Source organism: Theobroma cacao, chromosome 2, assembly GCF_053813885.1.
Source record: "Theobroma cacao isolate CCN51 chromosome 2, ASM5381388v1, whole genome shotgun sequence".
Classification (NCBI taxonomy): Eukaryota; Viridiplantae; Streptophyta; class Magnoliopsida; order Malvales; family Malvaceae; genus Theobroma; species Theobroma cacao.
In genome coordinates, this window is record NC_142640.1 from 3,144,791 (window position 1) to 3,165,720 (window position 20,930).

The following is a 20,930-nucleotide window of genomic DNA, read 5'->3' on the forward strand; positions in this document are numbered from 1 at the left end:
TGAAGCATCCAAATGTAGATATGGAGAGGGTTACTCTATTTCCTTTATCATCCTTTGCCCTTCGGACCCATTCAATTATTTGCTGACTTTTTGTTGGTACGTAGCCACGATTCGGACGCAAAAGACCTTAATACCCATTCCAATTTTATATTATTTATTAAATCACATGGGTAATATCGGTACCTTAGTTTCCGCAGTCGGCAACTCGTGTGCACGTTATTTAATACAGCTAGCTAACCGAACCCCCTTGATTAGAAAGGTTCAACCCACGTGTCAAACAATGTAGTCATTTCAACCATGGACCTGACCTGACCCGATCACGAAATCATTCCCCAAACTCAAAACGCATCCAATGATTTCTCGCCACGTAGTATGGCCCCACAGGCGGTGCCCCAAAGAGAGAAAAACCAAGTGAAGATTAATTGAGAAAATAATTATACTTAGCTTTGATTATCCGCCACTCTCCAGTGTCCAAGAAACACCTGTCAGAAGAGGTCGGTGACCTGTTCGCCTTCCCTTCCTTTAGATCTTCCCTTCAGATTTTTTTTTTTGGTCAATAAACGTACAAAATTTCGTTACGAAATGAAAGACACATAGATCGGTGAAGGACAATACCGTCATTCCATTTTTTCCATCGGTGTTGTAATATTTTAACTGCATAGTATCTCCATTTTCATTTTCCATTTTTTTTTCATTTGATTTGCCGGCGTAAACAGTAAATTCTGGGGAACACGAGGAGTTTTCTTTGAAGAGAGTGATTGATCCGAAGAAAGTTCCAGAAACTTTTTGATTTTAGGGATTGTTTGGTACACAGGGAAACTTCAAACAAAAAAAAAGAAAAAGAAAAAGGATTATTGGTTTTTTGAATTGATGGGGTTTTTTAGTACTGTGTTGGGATTTTGTGGATTTGGAGTTGGGATTTCGGCGGGTCTTGTGATCGGTTATTATTTCTTCATCTACTTCCAGCCTAGCGATGTCAAGGTAATCTTTGGTTTTTTTTTTCTATGTTCTCTTTGTGTTAAAAATGTACTAGAAAGCTTATTTTAAGCTCAGAGTTTTCTCATGGGATTGAATTTTTTTTTTTATGCTTGTTTCAATCATTTTTTTGGCAATCAAACGAACCATAGTTTGATGTTATGCAGAAATTGCTGGTTAAATATGTGCATCGCTTTGATGTTTTCTGTTGGATAATTAGTTTATTAGACGATTAATAGTTACTCATTAGGGAGAAACGGCTTTTGAAAATTTTAAGATTGCATAAGAAAATAGCATGCCAAATCATTTGACTAAAGGATATGATTTACGTTGGATATCTGATGCTATTAGTGTTGTTGCTGGTTGACAGTGCAGGAATTTGTTTCTTTATTCATTCTGCATCCACCTGATGAATGAATTAACTAGTTAAATTTTTCACTCTGTTAACTGGTGGGAGTTGTAGTGATCAAATGCAAGTGAATCATATTGGATTAATCACATGCATACACTTTTATTATTTGAAATTTTGCATGCGTGTATGAATTTCAGGGTTTAGTTATGATTCTAGTAGCAGGGTCCGAGAGCTGGGTTTAAGAAAAAAATAAGCCACAATTGGGGTAACTTGAAATCAGGGTACCTCCCTCATTTTCTTGATGCTAAAGAAAAGAATAAAATGTTTGTTATTTGTTCATGATAAATGGGGAAAAAGGAACATAGAAGGAGAGCTGAAGGAAATAATGTTGTATGTTCTGCATCCTGTGAATATTTGAATATCTGTCACCTTTGTTTGCATTTCCTGGAGTTTATTTAGGTTCATGCTTGGTTTATCAGGATCCTGAAATCCGTCCATTGGTTGAGCAAGATTCAGAGACTTTACAAAGGATGCTTCCTGAGATACCACTCTGGGTTAAAAACCCAGACTATGATCGTGTATGTCAATGCCATTAGTATCTGTCACATTCTTCCCATGTCCTTCTACATGTGTTTACTGCTTGTATTCTGAAAACTGCCTTTTTTCTGTTGTGTTGTATGTGAAGGTTGACTGGATAAACAAGTTTTTGGAGTATATGTGGCCTTATCTTGACAAGGTTTCTCTTCTATCCCCCACTAACAGTTGTCTTTTCTTGGTATATTCTTGCTTCTTAATATGTTTGTTCTGAGCTCTTTCTTCATTTACTCAATTTTTTTAAGGCCATTTGTGCAACTGCCAAGAATATTGCCAAACCCATAATTGAGGAGCAAATTCCTAAATATAAAATTGACGCCGTTGAATTTGAAACACTTACATTAGGATCTCTGCCACCGACTTTCCAAGGTTAGTCAATCAATTACTCTTGAATGGTTGTTCTACCACCTGCAAATGCTATGCTACTTTTCTTTTTATTTAGAAAGGCATTGCCAGGAGAAGCTGGATAAGATTTGAGAACTCTGCTTGTTAATGTCAAATAGGTATTGGAGATGGCATAAATTGTATTGTATTCGGCATGAATAATTATTTTCGAATGCCACTTTCTAGGAATTACTGCTATGATATATGCTAAATTATTGGAGAAGTCAGCTTGTCACATAAAAGACAAAGATAATGTAGTTATCTATGTTAGTTCAAATAATTTGCTCTGCATTCCGAGATAAATTTTGGGCCACAAAATAAAAGGTAGCTGTCCTCTTTACCTTACCCCCAAACTAGAGGAGTAGGTTCTGGATTTTTAGATGTGGAAACAACATATTCCCACCACAAAGGATTGGTGCTTAAGTCATTAGACAAGCCTAGATATTCAGATCAAAAGCTATATTTGTGCTGTTTTGACCTAGTTGATTTCTTTTCTTTTCTTTTTTTCCTTCAGATTTTGCACTGATCTTGTTGCTCCTCTTCTCCTTGACAGGTATGAAGGTTTATGTCACGGATGAGAAGGAGTTAATCATGGAACCTTTAATAAAGTGGGCTGGAAATCCTAATGTTACTGTTGCTGTAAAGGCATTTGGACTGAAGGCAACTGTTCAGGTTGTTATTTTCTCCTGCAACATCAAGGAATATCTTTTGACACTGAACTACTTGTGCTGGAGAACTAAGAGGAGGTTGTTTGTTAAATTTGTGTTGCTTGGTTATTTCAGGTAGTGGATTTGCAAGTGTTTGCTCTACCACGCATTACCTTGAAGCCTTTGGTCCCAAGCTTTCCGTGTTTTGCAAATATCTACGTGTCCTTGATGGAGAAGGTTTGAGATTATGGATGAAATTACATTCTTTCTTTTATTTAGATCTTTGATGCATCAACATTATAATTACAAAATGCATGGGTATCCAAATAAAGTATGTGCCAAATGTGCCCGTTGTTAGACATGTATTTATTAGGTAAATAAATAAATGGAAAATGGAATGGTTTTCAATATGCTACAAAGGAAGCCAGAGTACTCTCATTTAGTATCAAATGGGAACTTTTATACACTAGTGCCAGGTTTCCACTTTAGGATATCATGTTTTTCATATTTCACGATGGAAGTGTTATTGAGTTTTGGAATGATATTTGAATCTCCAAAATTTATCAAATAATTTATTTCCCTTGCACTTTTGGTATTAAGCACTAGATAGTTCTGAATTTGTGACAAACCAAATTAGCCTTAAAAAAAAAAATCATAGCTTCCCCTGGGAATGCTTTCAACACTATCTTATCTAATAGGGATGTTGAGGTAACGTACACAGTTCATATGTTCAGGTATTCTTGTAAAACCATTAGACCACCTTTGATGAAGGACTAAAGTATTCAAGTGCGCAAATTATATTCAGGAAATGGGAGAACCATCTCATTGCCTCTGTTTTATTACCCTATATATATTAGTTATCTTTCTCTCTTTTGGTTGTATTGCCTCTCTCGCTTTCTCTCTCTCACACTTTTGGATGTTTGGTGATTAGTTCTCTTGTCTCTTAATCATATGTCTTCTAATCTGCAGCCCCATATTGACTTTGGATTGAAGCTTATAGGGGCTGATCTCATGTCAATACCTGGTCTCTACAGGTTTGTCCAGGTAAAATTCCATATAATGTTTTCTTTCTCATCTGGGTAGTTGCTATATGACGCTTTATTAAATGTTTGAAATTGCATTTCTTTTACCAAAAATGCAATCTGTTTTAGGCTTCTTGAAGGATGAGATCATATATTTTGCAGACATAGGAAAAAATTTCTCATTAATGCCCCAGCAAGCTTTGTCTATATGAATTCTGTAGTTCATAGCTTTGAATGTTAATAAAGGGATGTAATGCAGGAGCTCATCAAAGATCAGGTTGCAAACATGTATCTTTGGCCTAAAACCCTGCAAGTACCAATTCTGGATCCGGCAAAGTATGCTCCAAGATGTTCTCATATATTATTATGAGTTATGTTGTCATTTTTAACTTTCACCTTTTTGGTCTTGGCTAATCAATCCATTTGAACTTACAGAGCTTTTAAGAGACCTGTAGGAATTCTCCATGTGAAAGTTGTAAGGGCAATGAAGCTCAGAAAGAAAGATCTTTTGGGTGCATCAGACCCTTATGTTAAACTAAAGCTAACTGAGGATAAGCTTTCATCTAAGAAAACCACTGTGAAGCACAAGAACTTAAACCCCGGATGGAATGAGGAATTTGATATGCTTGTTAAAGATCCTGAGACCCAGGCCTTAGAGTTTAATGTTTTTGACTGGGAGCAGGTAAGTATTCCAAACTTTTTATTGATTTGAAGTTTAGTGTTTTGCTTGTATTGTTACCTCAAAAGTGTGTTCTCTTTCTCAGGTTGGCAAGCACGACAAGATGGGTATGAATGTGGTTCCTTTGAAAGAACTTACTCCTGAGGAGCCAAAAGTTATGACCCTTGAACTCCTTAAAAATATGGACTTAAATGATCCTCAAAATGAGAAGTCACGTGGGCAGCTTGTGATGGAACTAACATATAAGCCCTTAAAAGATGATGAAATACCAAAAACTTTTGAGGAGTCAAAAACAGTGCAGAAGGCTCCTGAGGATACACCTGATGGTGGAGGTGTGCTTGTAGTCATAGTCCATGAGGCACAAGATGTTGAAGGAAAGCACCACACTAATCCATATGTGCGGGTTCTTTTTAGAGGCGAGGAGAAAAAGACTAAGGTATATTATGGCATTAGCATTTAAATTTATTTTTTCTTTTAAGAAATTAGTATCTCCCTTTTTGGTTGTTAATTTGATTTGTGAAGTTTCTAGGTTTTATTTTTTGAAAGACTTCATACCTGTAAAACCTCTTGTTAAACTGTTTTAACTTTTGCCTGTATTTATTTTGCTCCTTCCATATTAATTTGGTCTTTGTAGTTTGCACTAGGGAGCATGCTGAGTCCTTCCAAATTCATACATTCTGTTTTCTGTTACTAATTTTATCTTTTACGGAAAAGAATCAATGATGGTGGGTGGTAACTCTCTTTTGTCGAGAAATAATCAACTCAACTGGATGAAGAAATATTGAACAGCAAGGCAACATTTGTGGAGGGAATCCTTTTAGTGATTCATGTTTTCTTTTATGTTGAATAATTGGGTTATTGAGAGTTTGTCAGTTGTTTGTATTTCCTATAAATGACATGTTTTGTAATTTTATTGGTGCAGCATGTAAAGAAAAACAGAGATCCAAGATGGGAAGAGGAATTTGCATTTATGTTAGATGAACCTCCCACTAATGATAAATTGCATATGGAAGTTCTCAGCAGTTCATCAAGGATAGGCCTGCTGCACCCTAAGGTACTGGTTGCAACGTTGCTTGCATGCTGTGTAGTAATTATCTCTTTCAACTCAGTATACTTGCCAGATTTCAGTATGTCATTTTACAGGCATACTTGCATTAAACTATGTTGCTTGGACTTGGATTTGGGTGTTGGACATGGACTAATGTTTGACTCTTAAGTGCTAAATATTTCATAGTGCTCTTCCTTGTATTTGGACTTGGAGGATTGTACCCGAATACTACTGTTTATTTCGAGGGGTGCGCTTTGAATGCATGAAGAGTTCAAGTCTTTATAGGTATTAGATTGTAAAAATCGTTGTGGTTCTTTTCTGTGTTTGAACTTTGAAATGTTTTGAATAGCATGGGTTGTCAGGAAGTTTTTACTGTTTTATTTTCACAAGGAAAAATGGTAAGCTGGCACCTCTCTTTATTGGGGCCTGGTTGAATTCTGTGATATGGTTGGTTGATAGTGTATTTGGATATATAAGTATACTGATTTCCCAGTTTGCTATTACCTGTTGACCGATTTTCTTCCTGCAAACAGGAATCATTAGGTTATATCGACATCAATCTTTCAGATGTTGTTAGCAACAGAAGAATCAATGAGAGATACCATCTTATAGACTCAAAGAATGGACGGATCCAGATAGAGTTGCAATGGAGAACTAAATGAGCTTAGTGTATCTCTTTCGTTTATACCCTTGAATATTGTTGGATTTTTCTGAATTTGAGGATTTACTGCACCACAGCAAGCCATTTCTTAATCTGTCTTCAACATTATAGGTCATTTTATTTGTTTGTTTCTGTACATGATTGTAATAATAGCACCAACTACCGAGGACGACCCTTTCTATTTTTGAGCTCGCTTTGTCTTCTTACGTTTTACTTCACGTGTCCCGCAACTTATAGCCTTGAACTTCCATGCAGTTGTTGCAAGAAAGAAATGAAACGTTATGCTTGGGCACCATTAAACAGTTCAAAGCACACACGGTTTTGGGCCGACATTGGCAGGTGGACCTGGGTAAGCCCCCGGCGACGAGCCCGCACCACGGCCTAGCTTGCTGATCTTCTGTCATGGAGTGGGAGGCACAAATGTTAAGCAGTCTTATCCTGCTATGCTTGGAAGCAGGAGTGGCCCAAAGTGGCCTTCTGTTTTAGAAATTCAATTAGTTGTATTTTTAAGGTAATAATGGTCATATAAGAAGAATATTTTGAGAAAATTAAATTAACATTTGAAAGTTAATGGACAAAATAAAAAATAAAAAAATCTCTGTGCTCACTCGTCTTAAAATGAGCTTGACCACACGTGATTGCTGCTCTCAGACGTCAGACCATATCTAATCCCGTTTCATTGGCTTACCTTCTTTTTCGAAATCCAAAAAAACAAACCAAAAGGTGAAAAGAGTTCCTCGGCCCTCTCCTGTTTTCTATTTCTATTTCTATTACACAGTTTAATCAGTCTTGACCATTTGGTTTCCTCACTATCCTTAGGAAAGGCTAGCAAAATCAGTTGATAGTTGATACTCTGAAAAGAGAGAAAGATTTCAATGGCGTTTCCTGCAGTCAATACAGAGTACCTTAAGGAGATCGAGAAAGCTCGTCGCGACCTTCGCGCTCTTATCGCCTCCAAGAACTGCGCTCCTATCATGCTTCGCTTAGCGTATTTCTTATTTCTTCTTCTTCTTCTTCTACTTTGTTTGTTTCTAGTAAAGACGCAAGAAATAAGAGAAGAAAATCGACTTTAGTAGTAATCAAGAAAGAAGAAATACACGGGAAAATAGAAGCAAAGAAATATTGTTAATGATAAATTCTACTTTTGAATTGATTGATTTTCTGTTTTCCGTCTTGTTTTCTTGAAGGTGGCACGACGCGGGGACGTACGATGTCAACACCAAGACCGGTGGACCAAATGGCTCCATAAGGAATGAAGAAGAGTACACTCATGGCTCCAATAGCGGCTTGAAAATCGCTATTGATTTTTGTGGTCAGATTCAGTTTTTTCTTTTTATTTTCTTTAAAAAATATCCTAGTTCCTTAAGCTAACCATCGCACTATTATTACCAGTATAAATTTGCGTTAATGTTTATGGATTAATTTTGTTAATTGTAATTAATATCAAATGCCATAGTAGAATCACGTTTACCATGAACGACTCTTAAGTGGAAACGTTGCTTTAACTATTAATTAGGTAGTGAGCATTTCAAGATTGGAAGATTCTAGATCAATTAGTTCAACATAATCTTAAAGATTTTTATCCTATCCGCAGCAGTGGGGTTTGCAAATTCCATAAGTGACTTTTATGTTTTCATTTGTCTATTTAACTATAAATAATTTAATCAATTTTGAATGATGGAGTTAACATATTTAATTAAACGGATATGTGACAAACATTTAAAATCATTTGTTGAGTTTTTAGATTCCACTACCCTAGATATGGTAATGATTCTCATTTTAAAGGTATGAGAAGTATGAGCAGCGTTGCTATGGGTTCAAGTCATCATGTTGATCAAGAGGTTTTAGAATCTAGAATGCTTGAATAATTGTTAATTTTTCACTTACTAGAGAGGGTACTTTCTTTTCCTTGTTTTAAAGGTTAGAAATCTTAGGGGTGGAAGCAGGAGTGGCAGGTATGTTGGTGAGTGGTGTTGACTTTGGGTTTAACAACAGAATCATTTGTTCCAAAATCTCAAATACGAGCTTTACATGATTGTTAGACAGGGAGTACGGCAGATCTGCACCAATTGCTTAGTAAAAAATTAGTTTGAGGGTACTGTAATTTGTATGCTCGTTTTGCAAAAAATGAAAGATATTGTAGGCTCAAAGTGATTGGGTGATCTTATTTTGATTGCACTATATAAGGTTGAACTTGTGTGGTTCCATTAGGTTTGAAGGTGAACTTTTATTGTCTGGTAGTCGGTTGTCTCCTCCATCAGAAGAAGGTGGTAGAAATATATCAATCTTCGCAATTCATCGGTGCAAATTTTGTCCCAGCTTCTGTCTGAGTCTGAATTGCTAACAAGCGTTTGAGGATATATTACTACATTTTTGTATTTTCATGCATGTAACTTATCTTCATATGTATTGTATGTTAGTTCATGTTAGAATAATCTCAAAATTAAAACAGGTTTTTATTTATATATTTATTTATTTTGACCAAAGAGTATTTTCTTTTTCACATTTCAGAGGAAGTGAAGGCTAAACATCCTAAGATCACGTATGCAGACCTATATCAGGTGATTATGGAGTTGAAAGAGTTAGCATGCATTTCATTTGAGATTTACTTTCTTCATTGGGGAATCAAAAAGTATACAGTATATTCTATTTGATTTTATATGAAGAATTCTGTGATGAGGAAATTAAAAGACAAACATATAGCATTAAGAAATCATGATTATGTTGCTTGAGAAAATTATTCTCAAACTAAATTTATTTAAGTCTTTTTCCTTTTAAAGGATATCTTGCATGCTTCCCGCTACTGGACTTATATGAGAAAGAATTTGTTTCTTTTCTGTTATAAGCGCAAATTCATCACAGAAATAAAGAAACATTTACTTGATGATTAGATCCAAAAAATGAATCTAGAATCCATGCTGGTGTTTGAGGCAAAGGTCTGCGGTTTAGATTCCTCAGAGGAAGGCATATGGTTTATTTAATTAAATTAACTAGATTCTCTCTATAATAGCATATGTGGGCTAATTCACTATTATGTAAAACTATTTCTTACCTAGGATAAATGATTGTCCTAATAGAATTCTATTATGAAAGATCTTGGAGAGTTAGATGTTGAGATGATTGGTGGTGCTTGAAAAGATAGACGAAGCTAGGAACTGTAATATGGTGTTAAAATGGCAAAAAAAGAAAAAGGTTATATATTAAGTGGTAGAAACATTGAAACCAGAACCAAATAAGAAATTAGTTCAGAGGTATTGTGGAATTTGAGAGTGTTTGTTGCATTTATGGAAGCAACTCTCTGTTTCTTATTATGAAAGATCTTGGAGAGTTAGATGTTGAGATGATTGGTGGTGCTTGAAAAGATAGACGAAGCTAGGAACTGTAATATGGTGTTAAAATGGCAAAAAAAGAAAAAGGTTATATATTAAGTGGTAGAAACATTGAAACCAGAACCAAATAAGAAATTAGTTCAGAGGTATTGTGGAATTTGAGAGTGTTTGTTGCATTTATGGAAGCAACTCTCTGTTTCTTATTATGAAAGATCTTGGAGAGTTAGATGTTGAGATGATTGGTGGTGCTTGAAAAGATAGACGAAGCTAGGAACTGTAATATGGTGTTAAAATGGCAAAAAAAGAAAAAGGTTATATATTAAGTGGTAGAAACATTGAAACCAGAACCAAATAAGAAATTAGTTCAGAGGTATTGTGGAATTTGAGAGTGTTTGTTGCATTTATGGAAGCAACTCTCTGTTTCTTAACGAATGTGTTCTTCATGTGCCACACCATTGTCCTTACATGAATTACTGCACTTAGATTAAAACCAAAGTTGTTGACTATGTGATGCATGATGAGTGAACCATATTGTATCATTTTCATTTTTAGCTTGCGGGTGTTGTTGCGGTTGAAGTCACTGGAGGTCCCACTATTGACTTTGTACCGGGCAGAAAGGTATGTTATAGTGGTGTATTCTTGCAAATGTAGTTTCCTATTTAATTCATTTGATTGACTATGTTCTGTTTAATAGGATTCAAACAGTTGTCCCAGGGAAGGGCGACTTCCAGATGCTAAAAAAGGTAATATAAATTTCTGAAGCCATTTATGAAATTGAGAACTTGAATTTCTGATTTCAACACACTGGAATTTGTAAAATCTGGGTAATTGGGCACTTCGAAGATTTGTATATTTTGATAGTCAGATGATCTATCTAATTATCCAGTCATCGCTTTCACTACTTTTAGCATTCTTTGTTATTTGTTTCCTCAAACCAGATGAAGAGATAGAGATGAGGGCATTTGGCACCATGTTACCATTGCCTCATGGCTAATATTTGTGTGACTTAATGGCTGTAGTGTTGTAATTACCCTGTTTTTTGCAGTTCTAATGAACTAAATATGAGCTTCGTAGAATATATTATGACTGTAGTGTTGTCATAATCCATTATGATAAAAAAAATTATGTACTTTAGGCATTTATTGCTGTCACTTGGTCAGAGTAAATATTCTCTTGTAGAATGCTTATTTTGGATGGAGCATAGGTTACTCTTAACGGATCAAAAGGTTATCCCTGTGACCTTCTATTTCCCTAGTTCAGCTTGGATCTTGCTCTTAAAATTATTGGTATATTGGCAAACAAATGTCTGGGTTGGGAGTCTTGACCAGACATTCACCGCTTTCTTTTGGTGGTTTTAGACTCCACCAAGTGAAACAAGTCCACAAGTTACTGGTGTGGTTTTTCTGTCTAGAGCCAGGAATGGGAGTAAGGTACCATAGCGACTGGAGGTCTTCATGACAGCAGCAAGCTGTTCCCTATGAGCCTCTTCTATACCGGTCAAGTGACACCAGCTCGATTAGTTAATAATAGTTACATCTGATCAGTATGCTATACAAAAGGAAATTGTCTTCGTACATATCATTTTATTCATTGACCAATCATTCTGTTGTTTCTAGAAACTAAAATAGACAAAATTTCAACAAATTTTTGTTGTTTTTTTCCTTGGTAATGAGTTCTGGAGTAATTGTGCAATCAATTGTTGCACCTAATATGGTATCAGTAGAAACCAAATACAATTCATTAATCCATGAGTTCAGCAAACATTTTTGAGTATCTTATGTTTCCATTGAGATAAGTTATATGGTGCTAAATGTTGCATTTTTTTTTTGAATCCTTGTGATAGGTGCACCTCATCTGAGGGATATCTTTTATCGAATGGGTCTATCTGACAAGGATATTGTGGCATTATCTGGTGGTCACACTCTGGTACTTTTCTTTACATGCTTTTGTGAAGGTCTGCATTTGTTGATTATAGGTTCAACATCAGACTTTTTGTGTTGGATTTGGTGTTATAGGGAAGGGCTCATCCAGAGAGATCAGGTTTTGATGGCCCTTGGACCAATGAACCACTGAAGTTCGATAACTCATACTTTGTGTAAGATCAAATCTGTGATTGGCAAGCTATTATGTTTCTTTCTGACTCAGAAATATATAGATCCTTAGAATTCATGTGAAGCCATTTACTATTATGGTACCAGGGAGCTGCTAAAAGGGGAATCAGAAGGGCTATTGAAACTTCCAACAGACAAGGCTTTGTTGGATGACCCTGAGTTCTGCCATTATGTAGAGCTCTATGCAAAGGTAATGGTACCAATGAATGGCTGCCATTTGTGTTATTTGTACATCATTTTATGGGGCCTCTTAAAGACATTTATCCAAAACTTTGTATGCAGATTTATCTTCTTTGTTGTTACTTTCTGATGTTGCTAAATTTGTAATGTAATTGCCTGAGTATTTAATATGGTTTAATGCCTGTTTTTGGTAGACCTTGTTCTTGGTAGATCTTGTTGTTGCCTTTACTGTTTCTTTTTGGGCGACTGGTGCACTGTTATAAGTGTCAGAATCTTACCTAGAGCCTATCCTGTAAACCTACTTGAAATAATTAGATGCTGGTTGAACCAATATTTGAGCAGGTAATTCATTTGTCCTCATCTCACTGAATTCAACCTTATCTTCAAGTGGGTTTGTGATGTTGTAAAGACGCTTTACTTACCAACCTGAGTCCGGCCTGTGCTTCTTCAAAATTAGGAATTACTTCTGCCTATGATTTTTCTGTGTGATCCTAGCCTAATGTTTACCCAAACTGGATCAAACACTGGCTAATGCCAACTACTATCAACTATATCGCAAGAAGCATCCCATTAGGTAATACAGACCAATCTTGGACTGAGACATTATGCAAATAAATATCTATTCTTCTATGATTACTAGACTAGTAATTACCTAACTCCTAGGTTGGTATTCGGTTAAAATGATTGAAGTTGTTGGTTGGCATCCTCCAATGCTCTGTCATGATATTGTCTTTAATTAAGCTATCAATGGCATTCTATTTCTTTTGAACTTCATCTTGTCATGTTAATTTTTTAGGTATATTGGCCAATCCTATAGCTGACACGTATGATTTTTCACATCATTCCCTCCCATTTCTTGCATTTGGCAGGATGAGGATGCATTCTTCAGAGATTATGTAGAATCACATAAGAAACTTTCAGAACTTGGGTTCACTCCTAGTTCCTCTCGCTCCAAGCTAATTGTGAAGGACAGCACCGTATTGGCACAGAGTGCTGTTGGGGTTGCAGTTGCTGCTGCCGTGGTGATCCTCAGCTACTTTTATGAAGTCCGCAAAAGAATGAAGTGAAGCTAGATTACTCGGGGTCTTTGTAGAACAAAATATGGATTCTCCCTTATCAATTAGCACAACTTGGTCCGCTCATCTGGCTAGCTATGTAGTAGTTGTTTCTCTGACATGATATCCCCTCCTGCAGGCCGCATTCATTGCCATCTAGACATATTGGTAATTAGAAAAAGATGAACACACCGAAGTCCTCCCATCCGAAGTGAATAACAAACACATGGATAATGCTTCAGAGCAACTTAAATCTATGACATTTTCTGATACAAAAATCCTTTCTCTTGTACTTTGGCATAATGAAGTTGGAGATTGCTCTATTAGTGCATGTTTTAGTTTTTAATGCTGTATTTTCATGTTATTGTTCATGGCATTGCTTTTCGATGCTGACTCCTTTTGATTATTTCTAACTGAGCCGACCTCGTTGAAGCCACGGGTAATGCAACCAAACAAAATACTGACCTTCCGCTAAGGATAATGTGTCCCACAGGGTAGGGGAGGAGGGACAGCCAAAATAGAAAGAGGTTGGTAGCTCTCCCCTCTCCTTATTCCTCAAGTCATGCTCAATACCTAAGCACATGACATCCACGTGCTGCTGCGCTGGCTGTCACCACAATCCGATTACTGACAATCCTAGGGCTCAAACCCTCCCTCTTAGGACCTAAACCAACCGCGTCATTATAAGAGTCCGTCGTTTATGGGTTTTTTTGGGTCAATCAAAAGCAGTTGTGTATAATTTTTTAGAGCAGTCATGTGGTTGTGCTGGGGGAAGGCTGGTTGGGAAAGAGACGTGTTAAAAAGCCAACCTAACTGACTGCGATGATGAGCGCCGTCTGATTGAAACAGGTGAGGCATGATGAATTAATGCGTTTAGGTATATGTTTGATCCATCATTTTTAGGAGTAATTGCAAGTTGGTTTTCTTGTCTTTCTCCTCACCCTTTGCTCTCCATCTAATTGCTTCTGTTGAGCAGAGTTGATGTTAAGATTTAATTTGTTGTTCGTTCGAATTTTGAAAGCCAAAAAAGGGAAATGGATAGGCTTAGGTGGGTTTTTGTTAAAAAAGATAAAAAGTTCTGAGGGAGAAGAATAAAATCTTATATGGGTGCCCATATGGTTCAACATCAAAGTGAGGCCAGCCTTGGACTAGGTGCAAGGACAGTCAGAAAGGTGAAAAAGTAGGTGAAAATACATACAGATTATTACAAAGGTGGACCTCTCTCTCTCTCTCTCTCCCTCCCTCCCCTCATGTCAACCTGATCCTTAGCTCTTACCATCCACTTGAATTTCATGATGAGAGAGAGACAGAGAGAAAGAAAGTCTTATGTGTGGTAGTGGGTAACAAATAATATGCAAATTGGGAGGGAAGGATAGAAGATAACAACAAAAAGGTGAAATGAATCAAGCTTTCCCATCCCTAACCCTTGCTCCCTCTGCCCCTTGTTGCCTAAACTTGCACCACACGGTTTGGGGGAAAGATGATATATATATAAAAAAAAAAAGGAAAAGTGGAAGGTGAACCAAAGCCCACATACAACCACAACCACACTCAAATCTTTTCCTATTCTCCCCTTTTCTTTCATCATCCTGCCCTGAACCCAACCTCCCAAGTCTTCTAGAAACCCACTCTCTCTCTCTCTCTCTCTCTCATGCATGATAGTACATCAATAGAATAAAGAACCGCAACCACCATCTCTATTTTATGATTTATGCACGAGAATAGCCAATCCACTTTTACATTTTCTTTCCCATCTGACCACCACAACTAACTAATATGGCAAGATTTTTATATTTTTACCACGAAAAAAACGCCACTCCCACATATATATATATTTCCATCTTTAACTTTGCTTCAAGATTTGATTTAGCTATATTATCAGAAACCCACTTAAGCAATGAAGACTGTCAGGATACAAATAAGCACTTCAAATATGATCAAAAGAACAAAAATCTTATATTGGAGTCATAGCACTCCCCTCCTCTCAACTGGCAAACAAATAAGAAATGCACTTTAGCTGGAAACTAGGCCGGTATTAGGGGAAACAGATGCAGCTTTCCGAAAACCTTTGGCTCAGCATGTTAGTTCCAACAACATGATAAAATATTCAAGTTGTACATGTATTCTGGTACATGTTGTCTAGTGAGTTGGGGAAAGATTATGAAAGCTAACTAAAATTACTAATCTAAAGCAGTACAGGTTTAGGCAGGGGCCAAGGAAAGGAAGGAAGGAAGGAAGGAAGGAAAAGAAAAGGTGAGGGCAGAGATCACACTTTGTCCTGCCTATACTTTAATACCTTACTTTACACCTACCTGAGGGTTACCTACAGTTTAATATACATAACCCCTTTATTTATATATATATATATATATATGATTGATGCTAATATCATCAAGACACAGGCCACCAGCCACTCCCTCAAACCTGTCTCACCAACTCACATCTAGAAGAAAATTAGGGTCACCACCCTTTTTCTCTCTCTTTCCCTCCCTGTGTGTGAGAGTAATAGTCAAAAGGCTATATAACCGCATCTAAAGTTCTCTCAAAGGGCCGGCCTCAATGTTCCAGCAACGCAAAAAACAAGGCCTCCATTCCATTTTCCACCACCACTATTCTACTTCTTCTAAATTCTAAACATATAAATTTATACTACTTACTGCTACTACTATTAAAAAAAATAACACAGCAACGTAGCTACTACTGCTAGTTTCCACAACTTGGAAAAGTTTCTAGTACTCAAATGGGAAGGTCTCCTTGCTGTGAGAAAGCTCACACAAACAAAGGTGCATGGACCAAGGAAGAGGATGATCGCCTCATCGCTTACATCCGAGCCCATGGTGAAGGTTGCTGGCGCTCCCTCCCTAAAGCTGCGGGCCTTCTCCGTTGTGGCAAAAGTTGCAGACTTCGCTGGATCAACTACTTGAGGCCTGACCTTAAACGTGGCAATTTCACTGAAGAGGAAGATGAGCTCATAATCAAGCTGCATAGCCTTCTTGGTAACAAGTAAGTATCCATTGATTCAACTTTGGCTGTGTACTGCAATTGCATATATATGCTACCTTGAATATATTGATTCGTTTTTGTTGGTCTTAATTTTTTTTTTTTGGGGATTCTTTTATAGGTGGTCTCTTATAGCTGGGAGATTACCAGGAAGAACAGATAATGAGATAAAGAATTACTGGAACACACATATAAGAAGGAAGCTTTTGAACAGAGGTATTGATCCTGCGACGCACCGGCCACTCAATGAGCCAGCTGCTCAAGATGTAACAACAATATCTTTCAGTGGGGCTAAAGAAGAGAAAGAGAAGATGAATAACCCTAGTGGATTTGCCAACATAGATGAGAAGAAAAACCCAGTTCAAGAAAGGTGTCCAGACTTGAATTTGGACCTCAGAATCAGCCCTCCTTACCATCAAAGCCAGCCAGAGCCATTGAGAACCGGAGGGAGGAACCTTTGTTTTGTTTGCAGTTTGGGAGTGAAAAACAGCAAAGACTGCACTTGCAGCATCGCTACTGCTGGTAGCAGCAGTAGCAACAGCAACAGTGGATATGATTTCTTAGGCTTGAAAACTGGCTTCTTGGATTATAGAAGTTTGGAAATGAAATAAGAGATTGGAATTTTTAATTATGTAGCTCAAAAGAAATGGAGAGAAATGACAAGGAGATTGTTATTAGTTTAAAATCCCCTCTAATTTGCTCTTTATCTCTAATTTGTATGATTATTATAACTATATCTAGTATTAGCATCTATATAGTAATATTACAGGTGATCATTATTGGTGAATGTTTTTGCATTTATTGGATTATGTATACTTTCTTTTCTTTAATGTAAATTGTTTTTGAACTTTCAAGAGATCAGGGAAGCCTCTTTACAAATTTGTTTTTACCGCTCTTTTCCAACAAAAAGTTGAGCTTTGTCAGATCTCTATGATCAGATCTTCGAAAGGGTCATGGCTCCGATCTTGCTGTTGTTATTCTAGTGTTTACTACTTCTCCCAGAGAGGGAGAAAGAGAGTGAGGGAGATCCTTTTCTTACATTTCTTTCAAAAACAAATGATGACCCTTTTTTCTTATTTTCCACACAGGAATAATGAAGTAATTTGGAATTCATTTGCATGGACACAAGAAGGTCCTCTCTCCTACCCTCTAAAAGAAGATCTTTCAAAAGCATATTTCCCCTTCTCTTTCTTTTGTTTTCTTTTCCAAACTATTGTGATGTATGTTGATTCATGTGACAAGGAGAGGATTTTGTAACCTCTTTTTCCCATTTTAGATTCTTTTCGTTGGGTTTGTCTTTTCTGGGAAAAAATAAACCTAAAGGGCTTGATTTTCATTTGGAAGCAATGGATAAGCTGTGAGAGGAGGAGAAATCGAGAACATGGGAGTGGTGGGTAACCCATCTCTTCCACTATAATAAAAGCTCCATTCGCTAAAATAAAAGGCGTGAAGAAACTAACAACTATCCGTAGTACCATCCTTCTACCAACCTAGCATTAATCATCTCGGCCATGAGCCAACCAACCGAACTAAGTTCAGATATCAAACCCCCTCCCTCCTCTAACTAGCTAGCCTGCCTTTAGCTTGTACCCAAGTTCTACCTTTCAATTCATTTCCCATCTCCGCCCTCATCCCACTTTAATTATATCATCTTTGCTATTTATTGTTTTGGAGCTTGGCTAGCTAATTATCAACGAAATATACTTAATAGTCTCGCAGAACAGAATAACATGCTCCACACTTTCTTACTAGTACAAAATCTTTTATTGGTATATATGATTAAATCAGTTGAAGCTTCAGTGGTTGCATTTTACAATTATTTATATGTCATTACAACGTTTGACAAAAGGCGTGTTGCCGTCCCAATTATTGTCAGGAAATTAGAGCCCATTTTCAGAGGTTCAAAAGAGAGAAGAACGATGACAAGAATTGCAGTGAAGAGTGTCAAACCTGACATGGAAAGTAGGGAATAGAAAAATGTGGATATGGGAAAGTGAAACTGATGAAGTTGGTAGGGAGAACATGGCCCGTTGGTGAAGCCAGGAGGTTCGAATGTTGACTTTATGTAAAGCTTAATGTGATAATTTAAAACTAAAAATAAATAAAATCAGTTAACTACTTCAGTTGTTCTAGAAACAATGTTAGGTGAGGGACTCCAGAGTGTGATTAAGTTCCTCGAATCAAGTCAAATTATCGTGGCTATGACTATATTATATGTTGGACTATGTATTAAGGTATCGACATCCTACTTCTCTAAAAGGAGATTTAGCTTTGAATCTTCCACGTTTCAACTTTCAATCCAACTATTAAAGACAAATTAAGCTACACCAAAAAATTATTATTTAATGCTCATTGCCATTTTCTTTTGACCGTCAATTACAAATAATTATATTTAAATGTTTAATTTAATAATAAATTCATATATTTTCGATTTAAAATTAGGATTTTAATTTTTTTTTATAATTAAAAAAAAAATTCGAACTTTACTCTTTAAGTAAGAGATTATATACCAACTAGAGAATCAAATGTTCGAGTGCATGTTTAATTTTTTTTTTTACAATTATTTTCAAATAAAACGGATATCGCAAACAATCGTACATTTGTTTGTTATTATTAGTTTTTTAAGTTTTATATGCATATATGAAAATATACATGAATACAATACCTAAATTGTACCCATGTCATTGTAGTGGGCCAATAGCAATCGACTTTAGGAGTTTGGCTACATTTTTTTTAACCAATTGTATAATCCTTTTGGATGACATGTCTAGGGTTTATATATTTGTATATTTAGCAGTTAATGAATTGTGATTATGCCCGAGGTAACGTAATTAACTACTTCACGGACTTATTTTATTTGGTACCCAAACTTCATTAGAAATACACTTGTTTGATACTCGAATTTTTCAGTGCTTTATTAACCCTAATATAACTTGATTAAGTTAAGAGGTCAAGGTGATAATTTATCAAAGACCCAAAATTGAAAATTGGCAAAGCTGCAAGAATCAATACATGGTCGAGTCACTAAGGTCGTTAAACTTGGCCTTTCATCAGTATAAATAGGATGGCTAGCTTCACGAACAACCGGATAACATAACAAATATAAGAATAGCAATCATTCTATCTATTATGGATGTTGTACCAACCAATTATTAAATCACATTTCATTAGAATCATCTATAAATAATGAAGAGAGAATATGATAAATAAATGTCCCCAAAATGAAAAAAGAGAAGAGAAATGAACATTATTATAAGAATGAAAAAAGAGAGAGAGAGAGAGAGAGAGAGAGGGATGAAGATGGAAGAAGCCCCATAGCCTGCAAAGCAAGGGCAAAGACAAAAGATCAAGCAAAGAGCAAGAAAAAGACACATGGGTGTTAGCTTGTTTGGAACAAAATCCAAAAAACAGTGGCCCTTCACAAACAGAAAAGGGGGTCACTTTTCCACAATTCACCACTTCCTCTCTCTCTCTCTTTCTTTCTTTTTCTCTTTTTTTTCTTTTGGGTTTTGGCCTTTTTCAAAGGTGTTAGGTAGAGACATTGGAAGCTTCCATGGGATATTTTTTCTCATCCCCCCCCCCCCCCCCTTTTCCTCACTTGCTCTGAAAGAAAATTATTTAACAAGTCTCCAGTTATTAATAATTATAGCTGCTCTCTCTATCAATAGGGTAATAATTGTTCCATCTTCATTTTTAATACTTCAACTCCCACCAACATCACATGCATGACCCTTGGGGTGGGACCTTTGGATTTTTCTTGTCTTACCCATTTCACCCCTTCTATCTTTAATTTATCAAGTTAATTACAAGAACGCCTTATTCTTCATACATATACTTCCAATTATAAATACTAGGCTCCGTAATGGGTCTTTTTTTTTATTATATTTTAATTTTAATTTAAAACATACTTTTTGTTTTATGAATATTGTTGTACTATCTTTTTTTTTCTAAAGTTTTGAATTTGAAATATTAAATTTGATGGAAACTAAATTATATTGAGAATCTTGCTATCGTATTTGTTTCAATTGTTTTTATACTTAAAACTAGAAGTGTTAATGGAATTTATAATTGAATATTCTGCATTATCCGAATAAATAAGATTATGGTATTTTTAATCAGATTTGAATAGTATTTTAAGAATATGCAGTGTCCCAATTTTGATTATAAATAATGATTTTTAATATTAAATTTTAGTTTTTTATATATTGTTTTTTATTTATAATTTTTTTTATAATTAATGTAATTCTTACTAAAACTCATTATTTGTTCTAAATATGATTTTAAATTTTAAATTATTTTTTATAAACTAAATTTAATTTTTATTAATAATATGCATAAAAATTGTTTTTAAATTTATGTTAATCTGGTATTTAATGTGTACAAGTATTTAACAGGTAGTGTCTAAGATATTCGAGTACGAGTTTGGATAACAATTCAAAAGTTTAATCAAATATTTATAGGGTTTGGTACCTATTAAATAATAAATTTGGAATTAAAGTATTTTGAAAAAATAGTTACTCTACTCGTTAAAATCCTTACTTAAAGAACCTACTAAAATATTATTATATCTATATTCTTATTACTAATCATTAAAACTGTAAATAGTTAGTTCATGAGAATAAATGCATTTATCTATATCATTCCAATGCTCAATACTAAAGTTAGGTGATAAATCCTAGATTGGGTTAGTTAGCTTCTATAATTTAAATTCAAATCATTTCATCCTCTTTTCTTTTTTGCAACATTCTAATGGAGGAATTTGATGAAGAAAGATGCAAAAAAATTATTATTATTATTATATATATATATATATATTTCAAAATGATCATGATCATTTTAGGCTAATTAAACACAAATTCAACAATCATAAGACTATAATTAAAATTTATTTTT

The 20,930-nt window shown here is 35.6% G+C and overlaps 3 protein-coding genes across 5 annotated transcripts; all 3 read left to right on the top strand.

Annotated features, from left to right (window-relative positions):
* Positions 1–501: 501 nt before the first annotated feature.
* LOC18607556 (synaptotagmin-1-like) lies at positions 502–6,575 on the top strand. Of its 3 annotated transcripts, XM_007041797.3 has the most exons (13): positions 502–981; positions 1,807–1,905; positions 2,013–2,063; positions 2,167–2,290; positions 2,859–2,977; positions 3,088–3,189; positions 3,922–3,996; positions 4,234–4,310; positions 4,410–4,656; positions 4,739–5,089; positions 5,576–5,707; positions 5,888–5,986; positions 6,235–6,454. In XM_007041797.3, the coding sequence occupies exons 1-12, from the start codon at positions 871–873 to the stop codon at positions 5,957–5,959; spliced, it is 1,560 nt and encodes a 519-aa protein (XP_007041859.1). In that variant the 5' UTR covers positions 502–870; the 3' UTR covers positions 5,960–5,986; positions 6,235–6,454. The 3 variants fall into 3 exon arrangements, with proteins under 3 accessions (XP_007041859.1, XP_088659899.1, XP_017971016.1); XM_088803773.1 differs by lacking the exon at positions 6,235–6,454 and having other exon boundaries at positions 503–981; positions 5,871–5,978; XM_018115527.2 differs by lacking the exon at positions 5,888–5,986 and having other exon boundaries at positions 512–981; positions 6,235–6,575.
* Positions 6,576–7,091: 516 nt separating this feature from the next.
* On the top strand, positions 7,092–13,383 carry APX3 (ascorbate peroxidase 3). The gene is made up of 9 exons (XM_007041800.3): positions 7,092–7,350; positions 7,550–7,674; positions 8,874–8,923; positions 10,244–10,309; positions 10,386–10,434; positions 11,535–11,617; positions 11,707–11,786; positions 11,890–11,992; positions 12,852–13,383. Exons 1-9 carry the CDS (start codon positions 7,238–7,240, stop codon positions 13,047–13,049), a joined length of 867 nt encoding a protein of 288 aa, XP_007041862.1. The 5' UTR covers positions 7,092–7,237; the 3' UTR covers positions 13,050–13,383.
* Positions 13,384–15,432: 2,049 nt separating this feature from the next.
* Positions 15,433–16,898, top strand: MYB4 (myb domain protein 4). Its single transcript, XM_007041801.3, has 2 exons — positions 15,433–16,040; positions 16,159–16,898. The coding sequence occupies exons 1-2, from the start codon at positions 15,778–15,780 to the stop codon at positions 16,646–16,648; spliced, it is 753 nt and encodes a 250-aa protein (XP_007041863.1). The 5' UTR covers positions 15,433–15,777; the 3' UTR covers positions 16,649–16,898.
* Positions 16,899–20,930: the final 4,032 nt, after the last annotated feature.

What these genes read in the sequence shown, in the direction of transcription:
- LOC18607556 (XM_018115527.2), top strand. Translation starts at nt 871, where the DNA reads ATGGGGTTTTTTAGTACTGTGTTGGGATTTTGTGGATTTGGAGTTGGG. An exon ending in GACTGAAGGCAACTGTTCAG is followed by an intron (nt 2,978 to 3,087) that starts GTTGTTATTTTC and finishes TGGTTATTTCAG; the next exon opens with GTAGTGGATTTGCAAGTGTT. An exon ending in GCGAGGAGAAAAAGACTAAG is followed by an intron (nt 5,090 to 5,575) that starts GTATATTATGGC and finishes TTATTGGTGCAG; the next exon opens with CATGTAAAGAAAAACAGAGA.
- APX3 (XM_007041800.3), top strand. Translation starts at nt 7,238, where the DNA reads ATGGCGTTTCCTGCAGTCAATACAGAGTACCTTAAGGAGATCGAGAAA. An exon ending in ACTTCCAGATGCTAAAAAAG is followed by an intron (nt 10,435 to 11,534) that starts GTAATATAAATT and finishes TCCTTGTGATAG; the next exon opens with GTGCACCTCATCTGAGGGAT. An exon ending in TTCGATAACTCATACTTTGT is followed by an intron (nt 11,787 to 11,889) that starts GTAAGATCAAAT and finishes TTATGGTACCAG; the next exon opens with GGAGCTGCTAAAAGGGGAAT.
- MYB4 (XM_007041801.3), top strand. Translation starts at nt 15,778, where the DNA reads ATGGGAAGGTCTCCTTGCTGTGAGAAAGCTCACACAAACAAAGGTGCA. An exon ending in CATAGCCTTCTTGGTAACAA is followed by an intron (nt 16,041 to 16,158) that starts GTAAGTATCCAT and finishes ATTCTTTTATAG; the next exon opens with GTGGTCTCTTATAGCTGGGA.